Raw genomic sequence first — 18,766 nt, forward strand, 5'->3', positions numbered from 1 at the left:
AGCAGCAATTTTTAGCCATCACTAAACCTTGACCAATTGTCTTAAGATTGGTGACGATTTTTAAGATTGTTGCTAAATTGCTACCAATTATTTTATAAAGATTGATGGTTTTTGAGTGCTGCTAAATTATTACTTAGTGACAACTTTTTGAACTATTGCTAAAGGGTCCCTAATTATTTTGCAATTAGTTATAGTTTTAGGACTACCAAGCATGAACAATTAGTTATGATTATAATTATTATTAAAAGTTGAGCAAACTATTGCCAAAGTGCACAATTAGCTATGACTAAAATGGCCGCTAAAATTTGAGAAAACCATCCCAAGAAATATAGTTAGTAAACTTGAACCAGAGAGCGACCCGAGCAAGGGATCAAGTCGTCGGGGCAGTGATCCTGGTTCCAATTTATATTTAGAATATTAAAAATTTAGAATAAAAGATATAATGTAAGAAAAGCAAGCATAACTATTGATAAATTTTAATTTAAAGATTACTCCATAAGTCATATGGTTCTACATGGTACATGAATCTTTGTTTACAACATAAATATAAAATAATATTATGAGACATCTAATGATTTGAAATATCTTTATGTTTTATAAATAGTAATGTTACAAAACTTAATTGAGTATTAAAATATCAAAACCTACTTACTATTTAATGATAGATATATTTTCTACAGGTATAATAAGTTATAACAATAAAAAAAAATATAAGATATGTATTGGTGGTTTAGAGGGTTCTAAAATTCTAAATGCATAACGGATCCAGGGTTCTATTTTGCAGTCCTGCAGTAACTTGAAAGAATTTTTTAGCACAGATTTCTATCAACCGATCCAGCCAATTCAGTTACAAAGCTGAACTGGATAGGACCTGGTTCACCAGCCTCTTTAGTCAAAGTTTAACAACTATGATTAGAAGATAAATAAACAATTACTACAAGGGTAGTCTATTAGCAAAAGTCATAGTTGCTGCTAAAATATACTTATTTTGATGGAACCTAAGCTGCATCCAAATCCAATTTTTCTTATCAAATTTAGAAGCGGATGCAGCATAGTCCAACCCAAATCTTGACCCTTTCGTAGCTCTACTTATATGTGGAGCATTGCATACTAATTTGTTCTGTTTTTCGGGAGGCAATAAGTAATGCTTGCCGGTTAAGGGAGGTATTTGTCAAAGTTTTTCATTGAATAGCTCATCTGGATAAATCCTGACAACCTTTTTATAGTAACATTTTCGAAGAAAATCAAGGAGAAAATCAAGGACAAACGAAAAATTACTAAGGTCCTGTTTGGCCAAAAACTGTTTTAGCTTTGTGGTAAAGCAAAAATTTTCGATTTTTTTACCAAATATCTATATTCTATCAAAAAGTGTTTTTTAGCCCTCCAAATGGGGTTTAAGATGTGGCTTCTCAATAATTTTCCACTTGATTCTGTGAAGGTATGCATTTTATTTGTTGACCTTGCATTTTAAATAAAATTTACTAAAAAAATTATTTATTATTTTTTTATTTTCTCGACTTCTTGGAAAACTAATTGGTCCACCTTGTTTAATTTATAATACATTAAATTGGCTCATATTTTCTTTATCGTGTATTTTTTTAGTTAAAAAACAATTTCTGTATAGCCTTATTGTTGCTTTGTTTTTAAATCAAATTTTATAAAATTTAGCATTAGATTCAAGAAATTCTGTGGGATTTTAAACATTAACAAAGCTAATTATTACTCATATCTATTTAGCGATGCCCTTTAATCTTCTATTATCCTAAAAGGCACTTCAGGACCACCAACCAAATTTGAGAAATTTCTCACCGAGACAGGAATTCCACGTACCTAGAAACAAGTTCACGAGCTGAGGTTGAGCTTTCTTACTTTTTTTTTTTTTCCCCCCTTTAGCATCTTACGTAATGTCAGACCAAAGTGGAGCAAAAACAAAGCTTCCCACTCACTGTTTGATGTTCTCCGTGAGAGAAGATGTGGCGCCTCTTTTGCTTGTGAGGTCGTTTGCCTTTATCTATAAAGTTTCTTAGCATACACTTCTAACAATAATAACATCGTCTTATGTCATACATCCCCCACCTTCCTCATAATTCAACAAAGAAATCAACCAACTTTCATGGCAATTGCGAAATACAAAGCCACGAAGTTGTTCCATCAATTTATCAACCCTCTACTGCTTAAATGATACAATAATATAAAATCCTCCCTCATCAGTCCTAACTAACGAACTAAAGGGATAGAGTCGCATCTTTTGCACCAAGAAAGGATTCACTTTTGAATTCATTTTGGACCGCGTGATGGTTGCTTCGAGATCTATGTAGATGGATGATTGAAAAGATTCGAAGTGCTTTGAGGTACGTATAAAGCACTACCTGACGAGGACCTGTACTAAGTAGTATAAGGGCTTAGTACCAAATTGAAAGAGTCACTGGGAGGCACAGCAAGAAAGTTTTGCCATTAAAAATTCATCAGTGGGGAGGGGTGAAAAGAAAAAAATAAAAAGATGAAATGGCACGTAAGATATATCTGGGAAAGAGGGGGGCCAAAAAGGCGGGCTCGGGAGAATCAATTCCCGAGTTTGACTGGACTCGGAATTTGAGATATCGAGAAAAAAATAAAAAAATTTCATCTTTGGTAATTAAACTGCATTTTTTTTTTGATAATTGAAGTAAGACGCAAACAAACCCCTCTTAAACCCCATGATTAAAAACTAAATGCTCTGGATTCCTACCGGGCGCTTTTCTTCCACCTGGGTTTATTGGATTCCCTCACCTTCTCCCCTTCCTCTCTCTCTCTCCCCCCCCTGGTCTTTCTCCATCCACCCACTGTGAATCCATGTCTCCTTCAAACGCTTCCATCGAAAACCCTTTTTGAGAGGTTTAGAAGGTTCCCACGCCCCGTTTCTTCCAAATAATCGAATATTATGGCCGCCCAGAGCTTACAAAGGTCAGTTCTGACTTCAAAGATGCAAGCTTTCCATCTATTTCCCTCTAAAAATTCGATTTTTTTGATGTTAGTTTATCGGTTTTTATCCGTAGATTCTGATTTCTTGGGCAAACGAGAAAGCTGGGTTTGTATCAAAATTTGATCTTCTTCTTCAACAACGTAAAGACTTTGGTCAGTAAGTATTCGATCCTCCTGAATTTTTTCATCCTTTGGCACATCCTAGTTTTATCATATTGATTATAAAAAAAAATTCCCTTTTTTGGAATCAACAGAGCTCTCTGTTTCCATTGGAGGCCTCCGGGATGTGTGAGTCTTGGTAGCCAAGGAGAGGGAGAGAGAGGAGAGCGCTCGATTCTTCTGAGATCTTTTCCACTTATTTTGAGCTATGGAGAGCGTATTCGCCTTCTTGGTCCTCCTATTGATGCTGTTGTGCAGTTCCCCTTCTTCCATGGCGGCGACCGACGAAGTCTCCGCTTTGATCTCATTCAAGCTTTCATCGGTCGAGCACGATCCCAAAGGCTTCTTGCAGAACTGGACCACTAATAGCAGTGCCAAGAGTCCGAATTCGGACGCCCCGTGCTCGTGGACTGGTGTGATCTGCTCGCCGGCCGGCGGCCGGGTGCGGGGCCTCAAGCTGCGCAACCTGGGCCTAATTGGCCGGCTCAGCATCGATGCGCTCATGGCGTTGCCGGACCTCCGTGACGTTGATCTCCATGGAAATTCGTTCCACGGCAATCTCTCTTACAGCAGCAGAGCTTCCTCTCTCCCCTGCAGCTTCGAGACCGTGGACTTGTCGTCGAACAGCTTCAACGAAACCATTCCAGGGGACTTCCTGGCCTCTTGCCGGCGCCTGGTCTCGCTCAACCTGTCGAGAAACTCGATCCCCGGCAGCATTTTTCCATTCGGATCTTCGATCCCGGTGCTCGATCTGTCCCGCAACCAGATATCGGATCACTGGCTGTTCAACTCCTCGCTTTCGAGCTGCAGCAATCTGAACTATCTCAACTTGTCCGACAACAAGCTCGCCCGGGGCCTGAAGGGCGTGCCGTCATGCACTAATCTCACTGTTCTTGACCTCTCATACAATAGTATCTCCGGGGAGATTCCGGCGGACTTCATATCAGATTCGCCGGCCTCGCTGAAGCAATTAGACCTCTCGCACAACAACCTCTCCGGTGATTTCTCAAGCTTCAAATTCGGGAGCTGTGGTGGGCTCACGGCGCTCGACTTGTCCAACAATGGCCTAAATGGCAGCAGGCTGCCGCCGAGCTTGGTCAATTGCCGGCAGCTGGAGAGGCTTGACCTCTCCGGCAATCATTTCGTGAATGAAATCCCAGCATTCTGGAAGAACTTCACCAATCTGAAGCACCTATCACTGGCTAACAATGGTTTTGCTGGCCAAATCCCGCTGGAGCTAGGCCAGATATGTGGGACTATCGTCGAGCTCAACCTGTCCGGGAATAAGCTCACCGGCGGGCTGCCGCCAACCTTCGTCTCCTGCTCTTCTCTCCAGATGCTAGACCTCGCCAATAACCAGCTCTCCGGCGATTTTGTCGAGAAAGTGATCGGTACTCTGCCTTCTCTAAAGCGTCTCCACCTTCCCTTCAACAACATCACCGGTCGGGTGCCGTTGCCGGCGCTGACCAACTGTACATTGCTCGAAGAAGTTGACCTTGGATCGAATGAGTTCGCCGGCGATATCAAAATCCCAGCTGGCTTCTGTTCATCTCTCCCTTCTCTCCAGAGGATCCTGCTGCCCAACAATTTCTTGAGAGGATCGGTGCCGCCGGAGTTGGGAAGCTGTACCAGTCTCCGGACCATCGACCTGAGCTTCAATTTCTTGGGCGGCCCGATTCCTTCGGAAATCTGGTCGCTTCCGAGGCTCTCCGACTTGGTCGTCTGGGCTAACAATATCTCCGGCGAGATACCTCAAGACCTATGCTCAAATAGTGCGAGCTTGGAGACGCTAATCCTCAGCTACAACATCATCAGCGGAAGCATCCCTTCGTCTTTCACCAGGTGCGTGAATCTTATATGGGTGTCATTCTCCGGCAACCGCCTCGTCGGGAGGATCCCCAGCGGCATCGGCAACCTCCAGAACCTGGCGATCCTCCAATTGGGCAACAACTCGCTCTCCGGCGACATACCACCGGAGCTCGGCAGCTGCCGGAATCTCATATGGCTCGACCTCAATAGCAATGGCCTAACTGGCTCCATCCCGCCCGCCCTCGCCTCGCAAACAGGGCTCATAGTCCCCGGCATCGTGTCCGGGAAACACTTTGCATTCTTGAGGAACGAGGGTGGGAACATTTGCCCCGGCGCCGGCGTTCTGTTCGAGTTCGAAAGCATCCGCCCTGAGAGGCTTGCGAACTTCCCCTTGGTGCATTCCTGCCCCTCCACAAGAATATACACCGGAACAACGGTCTACTCTTTCACGAGCAACGGGAGCATGATCTACCTCGATCTCTCCTACAATTTGCTCTCGGGGAAGATGCCGGAGAACCTGGGAGGCATGGACTATCTCCAAGTTCTGAACTTGGGCCACAACAGGCTCACGGGGATCATACCGGAGAGCTTCCGAGGTCTGAGAATGATCGGAGCGCTCGACCTCTCACACAACAATCTCAGCGGCTGCATCCCGGGGGCGCTCGGCACGCTGACGTTCCTCAGCGACTTGGATGTCTCCAACAACAATCTCACCGGCCCGATCCCGACATCGGGCCAGCTCACGACATTCCCAGCTTCACGGTACGAGAACAATTCCGGCCTCTGCGGGGTCCCTCTGCCCCCCTGCGGGGCCAACGGTGATAACCGCGGTCTCCATTCCAATTCCGGCGGCCGGAGGCGGCTGTTCGGCGCGAGCATGCTGATTGGCATCGCTCTGTCTCTGCTCATCATACTGTCGCTCGTGCTGGCTCTGTACAAAATGAGGCGGCACCAAAAGACCAAGGAGCTGAGAGGTGCCTATGTGGAAAGCCTCCCGACCTCCGGGACCGCAAGCTGGAAGCTTTCAGGTGTTCTCGAGCCTCTCAGCATCAACGTGGCCACCTTCGAGAAGCCACTGAGGAAGCTAACATTTGCCCACCTCCTCGAGGCCACCAATGGCTTCAGCGCCGACAGCTTGATCGGGTCCGGCGGCTTCGGCGAGGTCTACAAGGCCCGGCTCAGGGATGGGAGCGTCGTCGCGATCAAGAAGCTGATCCACGTCACGGGCCAGGGCGACCGGGAGTTCACGGCCGAAATGGAGACGATCGGCAAGATCAAGCACCGGAACCTAGTGCCCCTGCTGGGCTACTGCAAGATCGGCGACGAGAGGCTTCTGGTCTACGAGTACATGAGATTTGGAAGCTTGGATGTTCTTCTTCATGACAGGGGCAAGGGGGATGCTATCAGACTGGACTGGGCAGCGAGGAAGAAGATCGCCATCGCCTCGGCCAGGGGGCTCGCCTTCCTTCACCACAGCTGCATCCCTCACATCATACACCGAGACATGAAGTCGAGCAACGTTCTCTTAGACGAGGACTTGGAGGCCCGGTTGTCTGATTTTGGGATGGCGAGGCTCATGAATGCTCTCGACACCCACCTCAGCGTGAGCACCCTCGCAGGAACACCAGGCTACGTGCCCCCTGAGTACTATCAGAGCTTCCGATGCACCACCAAGGGCGATGTCTATAGCTATGGAGTCGTGCTCTTGGAGCTCCTATCGGGGAAGAAGCCGATAGACCCCATGGAGTTTGGCGACAACAATCTTGTCGGTTGGGTGAAGCAGATGGTGAAGGAGAGCAGAAGCAGTGAGATCTTTGACCCTGAATTGCTGGGGAAGAAGAAGTCGGGGGAGGCCGAGTTATACCAGTATCTAAAGATTGCTTGCGAGTGCTTGGATGACCGACCGCTGCGGAGGCCGACCATGATTCAGGTGATGGCAATGTTTAGAGAGCTGCAGATCGACACCGACAGCGATTTCCTTGATGGGTTTTCTGTTGAGAGAACCATCATCGATGAATCCAGAGAGAAAGCACCTTAAATCTGCATGAGATAGTGATGTCGCAAATTTTGTTGTGTTTGGAATGGTTGAGTGTTGGTCGCTGCCGTTCCAGAGGAATTTAATTAGTCTTTAAGTGTCTGATTACACCATTTTCGTTACTGTAAATAGCACAAGAATGTTTAGGAGAAAGAAAAGTTTGTAGACTAAATCAGAGAAAATCCTTTGTTGTTCAATGGGAGAGAAGGGAAGGGAAGGGAAGGTATCTCGGATTACTTCACGGTCCCATGTACACTTTTCTTTGATTCTTATATATGTTAAACCACTGTTTTTTTTTATGTGTGTGGTTTATATGTCCATCTTGTTCATCATGCATGTGGATGTGATGAGTTCTAAGACACAAATTTGGCCATGGGATTCTTTTCATTTAGTGATCAAAGTTTTTTTTTTTTTTTTTCTGAAAGAAATGAAGAAAGTTGTATTGGGAACTGACTTAAAATATTAAAAACATCTCTGCTTTGGTATTTCTTTGCAGAACAATGATGGACTCTGGCTTAAGCATGTAGGAGGTAATCAATCAAAATACATCCTAGATTGCAGACCACTTACATTTCTTTACTTCAAAAAAAAAAAGAAGGCAATTTCCTGATTGTTTTAATCACCATTGGGCTACAAAAACTATTCATATTGTTTGTTCCCTTAAAAAGTCTATTGTTCTTCTGAACCCTTTTCAGAGCTAATTAAGGAACCAGAGGTAACGCAGAGTCCCCCTGTTAATTCATACTGCAAAATATAGTTTCTTGTGTCAATTTACAGAAGTGTTTGATGTTTTTGGTTTTCAGAAAGAACTCAAAATGTGGAATCCACTCGATATCTTCTTTGAATCAAACTTTGGAGAATCATAACACCATGCATTGTGTTTCATGTTCTTGCTCTTTATCCTAGTGAGCAAGTACAAACGGCATTCAGTATACAGGGACCAGCATTTTAAAAATCATCAAACAAAAGCTCTCACCCCACCTGCCGGAAGCTGTCACATATCTATTGTTTTCTATACCATTCTTTCTCCACACTCGTCAGCAAGTTCATCCAATGCACGCAAAAACGAATAATTTACTGACCAATTGGTTCATACTCTGTAGCCAAGTGCCACCAAACTAATAAGCATCATGGACATTATTCTCTAAAGTAAACTTTGGACAAGGAAATGGGAAGGGAAACTATCGCTATCTATACCACAATTCATAAATGGGGACGTGTGCATAGTTTTATCAACAAGGTTAGGTATTGGGTGACCAAGATGCCTTCATTGGCCATGAATCCATGATGGTGGCTATGTTCATGTGCAGGTCGTGACATACACGTGAGCTAAACATGACCGAGAAGGATGAAGCAAAGGACAAAACAGGGGAGCTTTTCCTTGGAGTCAAAATAAGGCTATCCAATGCTTGGGGATGGAAGGGTTTCTTTAGAATCAAGGAGAATAGATTGGAGATGTGTACACGCAATTATTTAGGGGACCCCCCCAGAGACTAAGACCCACCTTCTAAGTGGTCCCTTCTTAGACAAAGACTAAATCCTTTTGAAAATGGAGGTTAGAGGAAACAACCCCAATGACAGGGAAATGATAAGGATTTGCCATCTCTTTAGATGGTAGTTTTATTCAGTCATCTACTTTCGTATACAAGACAAAACGTATGAAGACAAGAGGAAGGAAAACCTCTTTTGTCAACGCGTCGGATTCTTTTATAGCATGTTTCCACAGAGTGACTCCTAATAATCCTGATCAAATCCTAACAAGAAGTTCTTACAGATCGGTATTTTCCATTACAATTATGCCCTGTAGTAGCTATCAAAGGTGGAAAGCTGGTGTATGAAAGATAAAAGTAATATTTCAAAAGAGAGACATGGAAAAATAGTTTTTTTATAGGAATAAGATTTTTACATTTTTATGGGAAAGAAAAAATTCTTGTAGGACATCAAAATTTTTCAAAAAATACTCTTAAACTTTAGACAGAATAAGATAATATCTTTTCCTTCATTAAGGGCATAACAAATATTTTACACAACTTTTTCTAAAGAATAAATGATCAACCAAACATAAACTGGTCCGGAATATGTTATTTTCACATGATCAAGCAAATATGCAAAAACTATTTTTCGGACATCATAAACCCAAGCATCACCTATATTTCAATAAGGAAAAATTATTCCCACGGACCACATGAGTATCCATTTCTGTATCTTAGCTTAACAAGGCCATATTCTCTGGAATTGAAGGGATGGATTTCCATTTCATAAGCTTGTCATCTGCGAAATAGTTCATTCCTTTTCCCCGTAGGTCAATGCATGTAAGGACTCGAATAACAAGGCCCAGCCCATCTTCACATAAGCTAATTTGCCGACCTGTGTGTGAGAGAAGGGATCCAACAATTGTCACCTGACCCAGTATATTAAAATTTAGTTTAAATTGCACTTCACCCTCTCAGTTTTGCCCCTGTGACACTCAGATCCTCTCTAGTTTAAAAAGTTTTAACTTGGTCCCTCGAGTTACTTGGTTGGCCCAATATCATCCTTTACCATTTACACACCTAATATTCTTCAACATTTTAATGTCATTGCCAACTTTTTTGACCGTCATGGTAGATCTGGCTTACGCCTGTTCAGGTATGCATGCAAATTAGATGAGCATGATCGCTGCGAGATTAGAGTTTTAGTAGTGGAAATATATAGTTGTTAGGTATTCACCATATGTGTACTCTTTCATCGTTACATTACAACATCTGATTAACAAGAGGAGACGTGGTAGTTGCAAGCTAGAAGTTTGGTTCAAAGGATAATTGCTGGCGTGATGGTTGATGAGCTGTAGGCTTGGGAACGGGTTGGGCTAGGCCTGAAGACTTTTGAAAAATTGTGATCCGACCCTGATCCGAACTCAATTGGGCCACCTGAATTATCTATTTGGGCTAAATATTAGGTTGGCCCAAATGCCATTGAAGGTTAATCTTTCAATCTTTCATACCGTAGCTTCATAGTTTTTTGATCAAATGCTGTAACACAATTGGAAGTGACATTTCTATTTTCTAAGCAATTCATGAACAAGTACCTAAGTTCAGACTTCGTTTTCGGCTTGAGTTCGAACTAGATCTGGGTCTAAGTTTGGGCTTCATTTCAGGCCTTGTCCGAGCTCGGGCCGGGCCAATGATATATCCGAATCCTACCTGAAAAATATACGACCCTATATTTAAGCCCTAACCAGATTCAAATTTTTTCGGATTTAACCCATAGTCTAATTCGAAGTCAGCCCAGTCCAATAGGCTCGAGGCCGGCCCTGGCTCAATTCCAGCCCTAATGAGCTAACACTTAATCAGATTAACGAGGTACGAAGATTTGTACTATGAGGCTCTGCATAATCTAGTATGATTTACCGGACAATCGTATATTTCCACTTTATAGGAAGGGAATATGTTTTGGCTTTCAGATTGTGCGTAATACCTGCTGACACTGTTTACGGATGACATGACCATAACTTTTTTGTGAAACAATAGGCACTATGGACCATATGATCTCATGGCAGGATAAAGATGCAGTTTTTCCGAGGGCTGTGTCCTTACTCCTGAGTTTTCCGAACAAAATAGTTGCGTCACTTTCTCTCAAATCATTTTCTTGATCTGGTTCTCTCAAATCAATACTTCAGGTTACTGATAGCAGCTTTGTGAATTTTGTCTGTGCTGAAGGTACGCGCGCAGACACAGTGTTAAACTTGACATTGGATCATTTTGATATCCTTGTTTCGCATTAATGCTAAGTATATATATCAAGTTCTTTTTCTTAGAACTCGCATCTTCTTGGGGTGCGATATTTGGTGGCACTTAAACTTTTTAGTTTTTCTTTTTTTAAAAAAAAATTCTTGTAGAAAGGGCATGGGCTACACAATGGTGCATTGCTCTCCTTTTAATGTCTATATTTTGAAGAAGCCGAATCTAATCCCAGATCATTTGGTATGACTATTAAAATTTTTATTTTTACTGCATATCTAAGCGATCAAAATTTCGTCAACCTTAGATGAGCTAAGGCTTGTCGACCACGATCGGTCCGATTTGGTCTTTCATGAATTGTCCCTCTAACCATGAAGGACTTTGTGTATGAATCACCGGATTACATTTGTGAAAATGATTGAAACGTTCTTCGGATAACTAGAACTTTCATGTTCTAACTAGGTGGATCCATTTCATAAATTTTAGAGTAATAATTGTACATTCCAAGAATACACTGCCTAAGAACTGTCACGATGCTATGCACACCTCCAAAAAACAAAAACAAAAAAAAAAAATGTTATGTCAGCACAAACAGTAGAGCCAGTTTTTTTGGTCTCTTTCTTTTATGTGTTGACATAGATATTTTATTCGGCCCGACCATGAGGCACTTGGAGATTGGTGCTGATGAGGTCGGCGAGATCGGTCCGAGTTAAAAAGATAGTCTGTCGAGAAAGTTGTGGCTGTGCTCAGATGAAGAAGATGGTCTAACATCAATAGTCTATCTTGAAACTAAAAAAAAAAAATCACTTGATGGAATTTGTTAAGGCATGGATCTTAAAAAACAATAGAGATTTGAGAGAGAAAAAAAAAGCCAGCATGGAGAAAAGCATCAAGAAGAGTGTATCTAGAGGTTTTCTAGGTACTGCCTATACCGGCAAGAGTCAATATTAAGACAAATGTGCGCCTTATTGCTCGATAACCGAGTAAGACAGATGTGCACCTTATTGCAGCTATCAACCGTCAGAGGAGATTTAAATATCTTTATAGTGCCCCCAATGAAGGCCACATAGCAAACTCCTATTAATCCGTATATCCATAATAGGTTAGGCCCGAGGTATATCGGTATAGGTTGTTACAAGTGCACCAACAGCATTACTATAATTACGTGTTACATAGTTACTAATTTTGGTTCGCTAACAGGCGCGCCACCAATCTAGTTTTCCGGATTTCTAGCTGGTGCCTGTCTGTTTCACTTGGACGTGCATGGATTTCAGCGTCTGTTCTTAGCTTTCATGTCCCGCGTTTGTGTCACGTAGAACAAGAAATAGTTGGTCTTCCTGGCTTCCCTTGCTTTGTTTTTGATCCAGACTATCATTCATGGCTTCTTTCGTGGTGCTGCAGGTTATGCTTTTTATCCAGGTGCAGTGCCATTTCATAAAGCATGCCCTGACTTGGTCAAGCACGAGTTGCGTGAGCTAAGCTTTCAGGATGGCACCATACCATGTTTGACCAACCAAAAATATAATCTGGGCTCAGTAATGCTCATCTTAAAAGGGGGCGAAAGAGGCCTAGAAACTTAATTTGAAACTTCTAAGATACCCATTTGATGAAAAAATTAACAAAAACAATCATGAAGCAGCTGATTTGTTTGTAATTAAAGTTAGAACTTGGAGAATGAATTTTTGACTGGGAACACTTTTTGACCAGTTAAGTATCATCACGCTGAGGCTATTCAACAGAAGAAAGACATGGGAGGCTTCACCAAACTCGAGAATACTTTCAGAGCAGAATCCATGTCCCATCGAATAGAAAAAGAAGCGCTCGGAGACATGCGACAAATAGCTCTTAACCCAAGGTCCATATCAAGAAGCACGCTGCTATACCATTATCTGAAGGACGCCGACACCAATGCCCACCCAGAACATTCTTGTTTGCTACAGGCAAAAAAACAGGAAATCATATGCTTCTACTTTGGTTAATCCCACTCTATGCTACCTTCCAAGGTTCCAATAAAGCAGTTAGTCATCCTGTTTCAGAAAACTCTACAAAAACCATCATGAAGTAGTTATATTATTTGTCTCAATTTAATTTACTTTATTTTTTTAATTAAATTAACAATTGTTATAATAATAATAATAGTTGCCGGTCAATGGAAAAAAAATAATATACATTGTTTAAGTTATTGTCCACAAATTATTATATTATATCGAGTCCAATTAAAAATATCATAATCATCACACTGTTAATCCTAAATAAATTCATATATTTCCTAGTTTAGGTCAGATCTATTATGATACCATTTATAAAAAATTAAAATTTTATTTTAAAAGACTAACTCCAAAATTTTTTAGTATATAGCTAAAATAAAATTAAATACATGCTTATATTAGTCTTTACATACGGATTGGTCAGCTTGGACCATTCATGTGCAAGATCCTACAGGGTTTTATGCTCCAACCTTTTTTTGATTAAAAAAGTAAAAAACAAACTTATAATGATATCATTAAAAAAAATGAGAAAAAAAAGGAAAGTGGTAAAAAAGAGGTGAGTTACGAAAAGCCTCCTCATTAATGCCCTTCCAAGTTCCAACTAATCCTTCACATTTCTCGGTCAATCGGTCAAACTATCCTCCTCCATTTTCTCGTTCCCTTTCTCTCTCTCTCTCTCTCTCTCTCATTCATTACAGAGCAAAAGTAATGGAAGGACTGTTTTCTTTTCTCAAATTTGAAAAGACTCGATGATATAAGTTTCACTGTTTGTCCAACTTTCCTTATATTTGCTTATGTTTCTAGCTTGGACTGAGAAAATCCAATCATTGGTATCTTCCTTCCTTGATGTGATATGCTTGTTTAATTTTGCTTTTATATATTACTATTTTAATTCCACATTCTCCCGTTTTCTTGATGTCTTGTTATTCTAAGTGGGTTTTTAACTGATTTGGTTTTGTTTTTGTTTACTTATATAAATGTTTCTGGTTTTTCATTTATTTATTGTTGGCTGGTAATTTTCTTCCCTTTTTTTTTGACTCCAGTTGGTTCAACAACCTACATGTAAAGAATCTTTGATTTTTTTGGTTAATTATGGTTTATTTGTTTCAATCGGATGCTCCTCCATTCCCCAATTGGTGGACTTGTTTTACCTCCATTCCATTTAAGCGGCTTTTGGACGATTAGTCTTGGTCGTCTCTTGAGCGTTGTTTTTTCTGTACTTTTTATTTCAATTTTTTTCTTCCTTTATATTTTCAAAAATATTCAGGCCTTGCACGTCTCCATCATTTCCTCCTAACGGTCATCTCCAAAAAGGAAAAGAAGAGCTTCTTGGGTTGGCTAGAAAGCTTATGGAGCCTGGTTTGTACTTGAAAAAGATGACCTGAAGTAGGTCGACGATTTCTTCATCCTTCATGAAGATCGATATAATTCATTATTGATTTAAGACAGTAGCTAGCTTATGAAATTAATTTTATCTTGGATAACATAAGATAGTAGCTCATGTCATTAATTTTACTTTTGATTTCCAGTGTAAATCCCACAAGACTTGCTTCACCGAGTTGAGACAAGGATTTGATTCCCATCATGGCTGGAATGGAAGAAAATGCTGTCACAATTGGAGAGACGATGCCGTTTCTTTCAGATTTCAAGTCTGTTGAATTCGGTGCTGGCTCATTCTCCGACTCGATGCGAGATGGAAATCAGGCGAAATTTCCGGCATCCCGCAAACAGGATGCGACTATGAATTTTAAGCATAGTGACTCTTCATCAGAACCAAGCTCGTTGGATGTTCAAAAGTCAAGCATGCGAGGAGGTCTTGCTGAAAGAATAGCAGCAAGAGCTGGTTTTAATTCTTTAAGGCTTAATACAGCTGAGATAAGACAAGTGAACTTCTCTTCCTCAACCACAGATGTCTGTTCTTTATATATCACGATTCCTCCCGGTCTTAGTCCAGCAGCATTGTTGAATTCTCCAGTCTTTCTTTCTACTTCTCTGGTAAAGTTGGTTTGATTTATGGTAATCGCCATTTGAGACTGCCATATATGTTAAATTATGCAAGAAGATTTAGTTAATATTCAATAGTTTATAATGTTTAGGTTCTGAATTTTTTTTGAAGAGTAGTGGAACCTATCCCTGCAAGGTTCTGAAGTAATTTTCTAGCATGGAGAGCTTACTTGAATGTATGTTAATATTATAAGTACAGTAATAAAATGTAGAAACCATCTTTCTTCAAGATTCTTAATTATTATTTTTTTAAAAAAGAAAAACACTTTCCTTACCTATTGTAAAAGCAGTTTACTGGAGTAAATTATTTGGTATTTACTGATATATTTAGCAGGTTTCTACTACCACAAGGTTAGGTCAGGGAATTAGCTATTAAAATTTTATCCACATGAACATTGGCATGCATCTGACTCATTATAGTTGTACTCAGCTGACTGTTCTTTTTTCCATTTCCTTTTCCTTCTGGAGGGAGGATTTCTGCAGGATAGGTGCACATTATTAAACTTAAGTTACATATCCATCGGATTTGGGAGGTACAGTTTTAATGAAATACTTAAGTTCGATTGTCACGTATACAGTGTAGATCTCAACGGAAACATTCTCATCAAAACTCGCACCGTTGGAAGAATTAAATTTAACTCATGAGCCTAATCAATCATTTGCTTTTAGTTGCAGGCATCCATGGTAGTTCTTAATTCCTATTCTTTGTTTGCATTAGATATTCCACCAGGAACTGATGTATGAATCTATAAGTTCGTTGTCATCTTTGTTCTTCTTAAATCAAGACCCATGATTTTATTTGTAGAATCAAGTAGACTTGATCATTATAACTGATTATTACTTTACTTCAAAAATTGCAGCTTAGACCGATTATTTTCAATGTTGCGCCACCTAAATTTTGTTATCGTCTTCTTCAGGCCGAACCTTCACCGACTACAGGCAAATTTCCTTTCACACAATGCACTAATAATAGCTCAGTTTCTCTCTGGGGCACTCCTGATAAAAGAGAGACTCACACAGTTGAAGACATGGATCCTCAGTTATTTGCCTTTAAGCCTCAGCTTGGATCAAACTCTTGTTATACTTCATATGCAGAAAACAAAGTAATGTGCTCGATCATTTTGTGTTGTTGTTAAAAGCTTTTCTTTGACCTTTTTATTGGTAAAAGATTGTGGTTAATTATAGTACTTATTACTTCAGAAATAGTTGATGACTGACTACTTAAGCTACAAAGTAGAGAAGTCCTCAAAGCTTCTCTGGCCATTCTTGTATATCGAAAGGCAGTGCATGCGCATCCTGGTGTATATGAGGTTAACTAACTAAATGATGCTATGTGCACCAAAGTCATTCCAGATACAGATAGGAAGCAGTGGAGATTTTTGAAAATCATTTCAAAAATATTCTTAGTTATAAAATAGTAAAAATATTTCATCTTAATTCTATCATTAGATTGCAAAATTTTGAAAACATTGAAGTATTTTATCAGAAAGGAATCTTCCAAATGTTTGCATGGGTTATCTTAATTTTCTTTTCCGTTTGTTCCTTCGAGGTGTTCAGAGTCAGGATTGCTCATGATATGATGACCATGTTGGAATTTTGTTGTCCATATGTGCTCGAATGAATCATGTAATTTATAATTTTCATTCATCATTTTGATGAACAGATACCCTTTTGTAGTTGGTGTTGGTTTTATGCTCCTCTTTAATCATCATGCTAAAACCTGGACAAAATAGAATTTTCTCTGAACACCATTTGGTTCTCAAATTATGGCCTGCTTCATGAAATACCTGGGATGTCAAAATGCAGCATTTTCTGATAAAGATTTTAGTTGAATTTCCAATTATTTCCATCATATGACCCATCAGTTTAATGATTCATTCTATTTCCAGGCGGAGCCAACAACTAATCACCAGCATTCCTTGCCAAGTTTCAAGGAGCTGGCTCAATCAGATTGTCCTGCTCAAACCAGGGGTGTTGAAGCTAGTTTGCAGTGCCAACCTCGGCAAGATCTCAACCTTGAGGATGGCTCATACAACTCTTTTTCAAGAAAAGATGGCTTATATGATTCAACCAACCAGAGAGATACCACTGAGAAAGCCATGCTCCACCAGATCGCAACTTATCCTATCATGGTTAGTGAACACTCTCCAACTCCTGATGACCCACAGGGTGGAGAAACTGATACAAAAGGAGAAGTCTCATCTTTGGCTGTCGGAGCTCCAGCCGAAGATGGCTACAACTGGAGGAAGTATGGACAGAAACACGTTAAAGGTAGTGAATTTCCAAGGAGCTATCACAAATGTACTCATCCGAATTGTCCAGTGAAAAAGAAAGTGGAGCGCTCCCGAGAAGGCCGCATAACTGAGATAATCTACAAGGGAGCTCACAATCACCCCAGGCTCTCTCGCTCATTCAGCAGCATGCAGCTTGGGGGCTCGGAACAACCCTTTAAGGCCGGTGCTCGTGATGGGAGGAATGATGGCCCGGAGGCAGCACCATCTCCTTCTCTAGCTGCTGCATTCTGCGACGCATCCAATTCAATGGCAGTCATAGAGGGCTCCGCCAGTTGTGAGATCAAAGATGCCATGGACGTTTCCTCCAACTTATCCAACAATCAAGATGAGACCGACCGGGCAAACCATGGCAGAATGTCGCGAGGTTGTGATGGCGAGGGAGATGACACCGAACCAAAACGAAGGTAATTAGCTTCCTTTGGCTGGTAGCTTTTAGATGCTAGATTGAGTGACATCGCATTCGTTATTTGTTGGGTCAGGAAGCTAGATGCTGGAGAATTAGAAATGAGTGCATCATCAAAAGCAGTACGTGAACCGAGGGTTGTGGTCCAAACCACTAGTGAGGTTGATATCCTTGATGATGGGTACCGCTGGCGCAAATATGGACAGAAGGTGGTCAAAGGGAACCCGAATCCCAGGTAAGTTGGTACATCATGGATGACTCTTCTCTGATCTTAGCTCTCGTTCTACTGAAAGAAAGCATAGAGGTTGTGGAGTAAGCGTCTGAGAGGGAGTTTTTTGAGTTATTTTCTGCGATGCAGAAGCTATTACAAGTGCACGAATCCAGGTTGCACAGTCCGGAAGCATGTTGAGAGGGCATCTCATGATCTCAAGTCGGTGATCACAACATATGAGGGAAAGCACAACCATGAGGTCCCAGCTGCGAGGAACAACTTCCAGGCGAGCTGTGGATCCTTCAATGCACCACCAACCTCTGCACCCCAACCTCAGAGCCTTCACAGAAGGCCAGAGCTAGCGGCTCTGATGCAAGAGAGGCTGGCTAGGCTGGACTGGCCACCACCAGCGGGCAGAGCTTGCATATCTGGAAGAGATCAGCTTGCACCAACGACCAGCTTCTCGTTTGGGATAAACAAAGGCATGGCAATGAACCTTGCAATGGCTGGGTTTGGGCCCTTGGCTTCTTCCATGCAAATGCCAGTGCCCCCTTCGGGTTACTCGTATCTGCGCGTCGACCATCGCAAAGCTTCCGAAGGAGAGGGTTCATGAACCCTCTCTTTCGAACGCAAGGAGAAGCCCGCATCGATGAACCATCATCAGATGACGCGAAGGGTACTTCTGGGACCTCAGCTCTAAATAACAGGATGACAAGTATGGATCAGTTACTTCTTACAAGGAATGCAGAGACCACAATTGTTTCCTTGTGCAGCTCTTTTTTTGCCATCTTCATTCCATGCTCTTTATATATATATATATATATATATATATATATATATATATATAGGCAGCCTTAACAGGCCCCTCCAAAGGAACTTCAAACTTCAGATGAGGTCCAGCCTAGCCCGTGCTCATCCTTGGACAAAGGTACTCTATGGCTGAAGCTTACACATAGCCCTACGCAAAACTAGATATTAATTTGCACTTGTCTAAAGCTTTAGTTCAATGAAGATATGAATTTTGGGATGATAACCATCTTCTCCAACAATGCAAGAGGTGCTTGTGAACATAGAACTTCTATCTACATAATTAGATTCAGGAAGAACTTCAATCTACATCCATGCTTAGGATAGATGGATTCATGCATATGCATAAATCCAGAGAATACCAGATGCAAAAGCA

The 18,766-nt window shown here is 41.2% G+C and overlaps 2 protein-coding genes across 6 annotated transcripts; both read left to right on the forward strand.

The window, feature by feature from the left end:
- Nucleotides 1–2,689: 2,689 nt before the first annotated feature.
- On the forward strand, nt 2,690–7,261 carry LOC103710640 (brassinosteroid LRR receptor kinase BRL1-like). Of its 4 annotated transcripts, none has more exons than XM_008796457.6 (3): nt 2,690–2,943; nt 3,036–3,118; nt 3,216–7,261. In XM_008796457.6, the coding sequence occupies exon 3, from the start codon at nt 3,329–3,331 to the stop codon at nt 6,965–6,967; it is 3,639 nt and encodes a 1,212-aa protein (XP_008794679.4). In that variant the 5' UTR covers nt 2,690–2,943; nt 3,036–3,118; nt 3,216–3,328; the 3' UTR covers nt 6,968–7,261. The 4 variants fall into 4 exon arrangements, with proteins under 4 accessions (XP_008794679.4, XP_088572499.2, XP_088572498.2 ...); XM_088716373.2 differs by having other exon boundaries at nt 2,714–2,943; nt 3,036–3,114; XM_088716372.2 differs by having other exon boundaries at nt 2,719–2,943; nt 3,015–3,118.
- Nucleotides 7,262–13,536: 6,275 nt separating this feature from the next.
- On the forward strand, nt 13,537–18,289 carry LOC103710681 (putative WRKY transcription factor 2). Of its 2 annotated transcripts, XM_089928989.1 has the most exons (6): nt 13,537–14,057; nt 14,201–14,666; nt 15,593–15,778; nt 16,565–17,373; nt 17,449–17,607; nt 17,731–18,289. In XM_089928989.1, exons 2-6 carry the CDS (start codon nt 14,256–14,258, stop codon nt 18,194–18,196), a joined length of 2,031 nt encoding a protein of 676 aa, XP_089785115.1. In that variant the 5' UTR covers nt 13,537–14,057; nt 14,201–14,255; the 3' UTR covers nt 18,197–18,289. The 2 variants fall into 2 exon arrangements, with proteins under 2 accessions (XP_089785115.1, XP_038983116.3); XM_039127188.3 differs by having other exon boundaries at nt 13,537–14,666.
- The last annotated feature ends 477 nt before the right edge of the window (nt 18,290–18,766 follow it).

Source organism: Phoenix dactylifera, chromosome 2 (genome assembly GCF_051530095.1).
Source record: "Phoenix dactylifera cultivar Ajwa chromosome 2, Ajwa_hap1_PhDact_Kaust_v1.1, whole genome shotgun sequence".
Classification (NCBI taxonomy): Eukaryota; Viridiplantae; Streptophyta; class Magnoliopsida; order Arecales; family Arecaceae; genus Phoenix; species Phoenix dactylifera.

Bases quoted from the DNA above. Each gene is read 5' to 3' on its own strand.
- LOC103710640 (XM_008796457.6), top strand. From the start codon at position 3,329: ATGGAGAGCGTATTCGCCTTCTTGGTCCTCCTATTGATGCTGTTGTGC.
- LOC103710681 (XM_039127188.3), top strand. From the start codon at position 14,256: ATGGCTGGAATGGAAGAAAATGCTGTCACAATTGGAGAGACGATGCCG. The intron at 14,667-15,592 runs GTAAAGTTGGTT...CGTCTTCTTCAG, and splicing joins TCTTTCTTTCTACTTCTCTG to GCCGAACCTTCACCGACTAC. The intron at 17,608-17,730 runs GTAAGTTGGTAC...TCTGCGATGCAG, and splicing joins AAAGGGAACCCGAATCCCAG to AAGCTATTACAAGTGCACGA.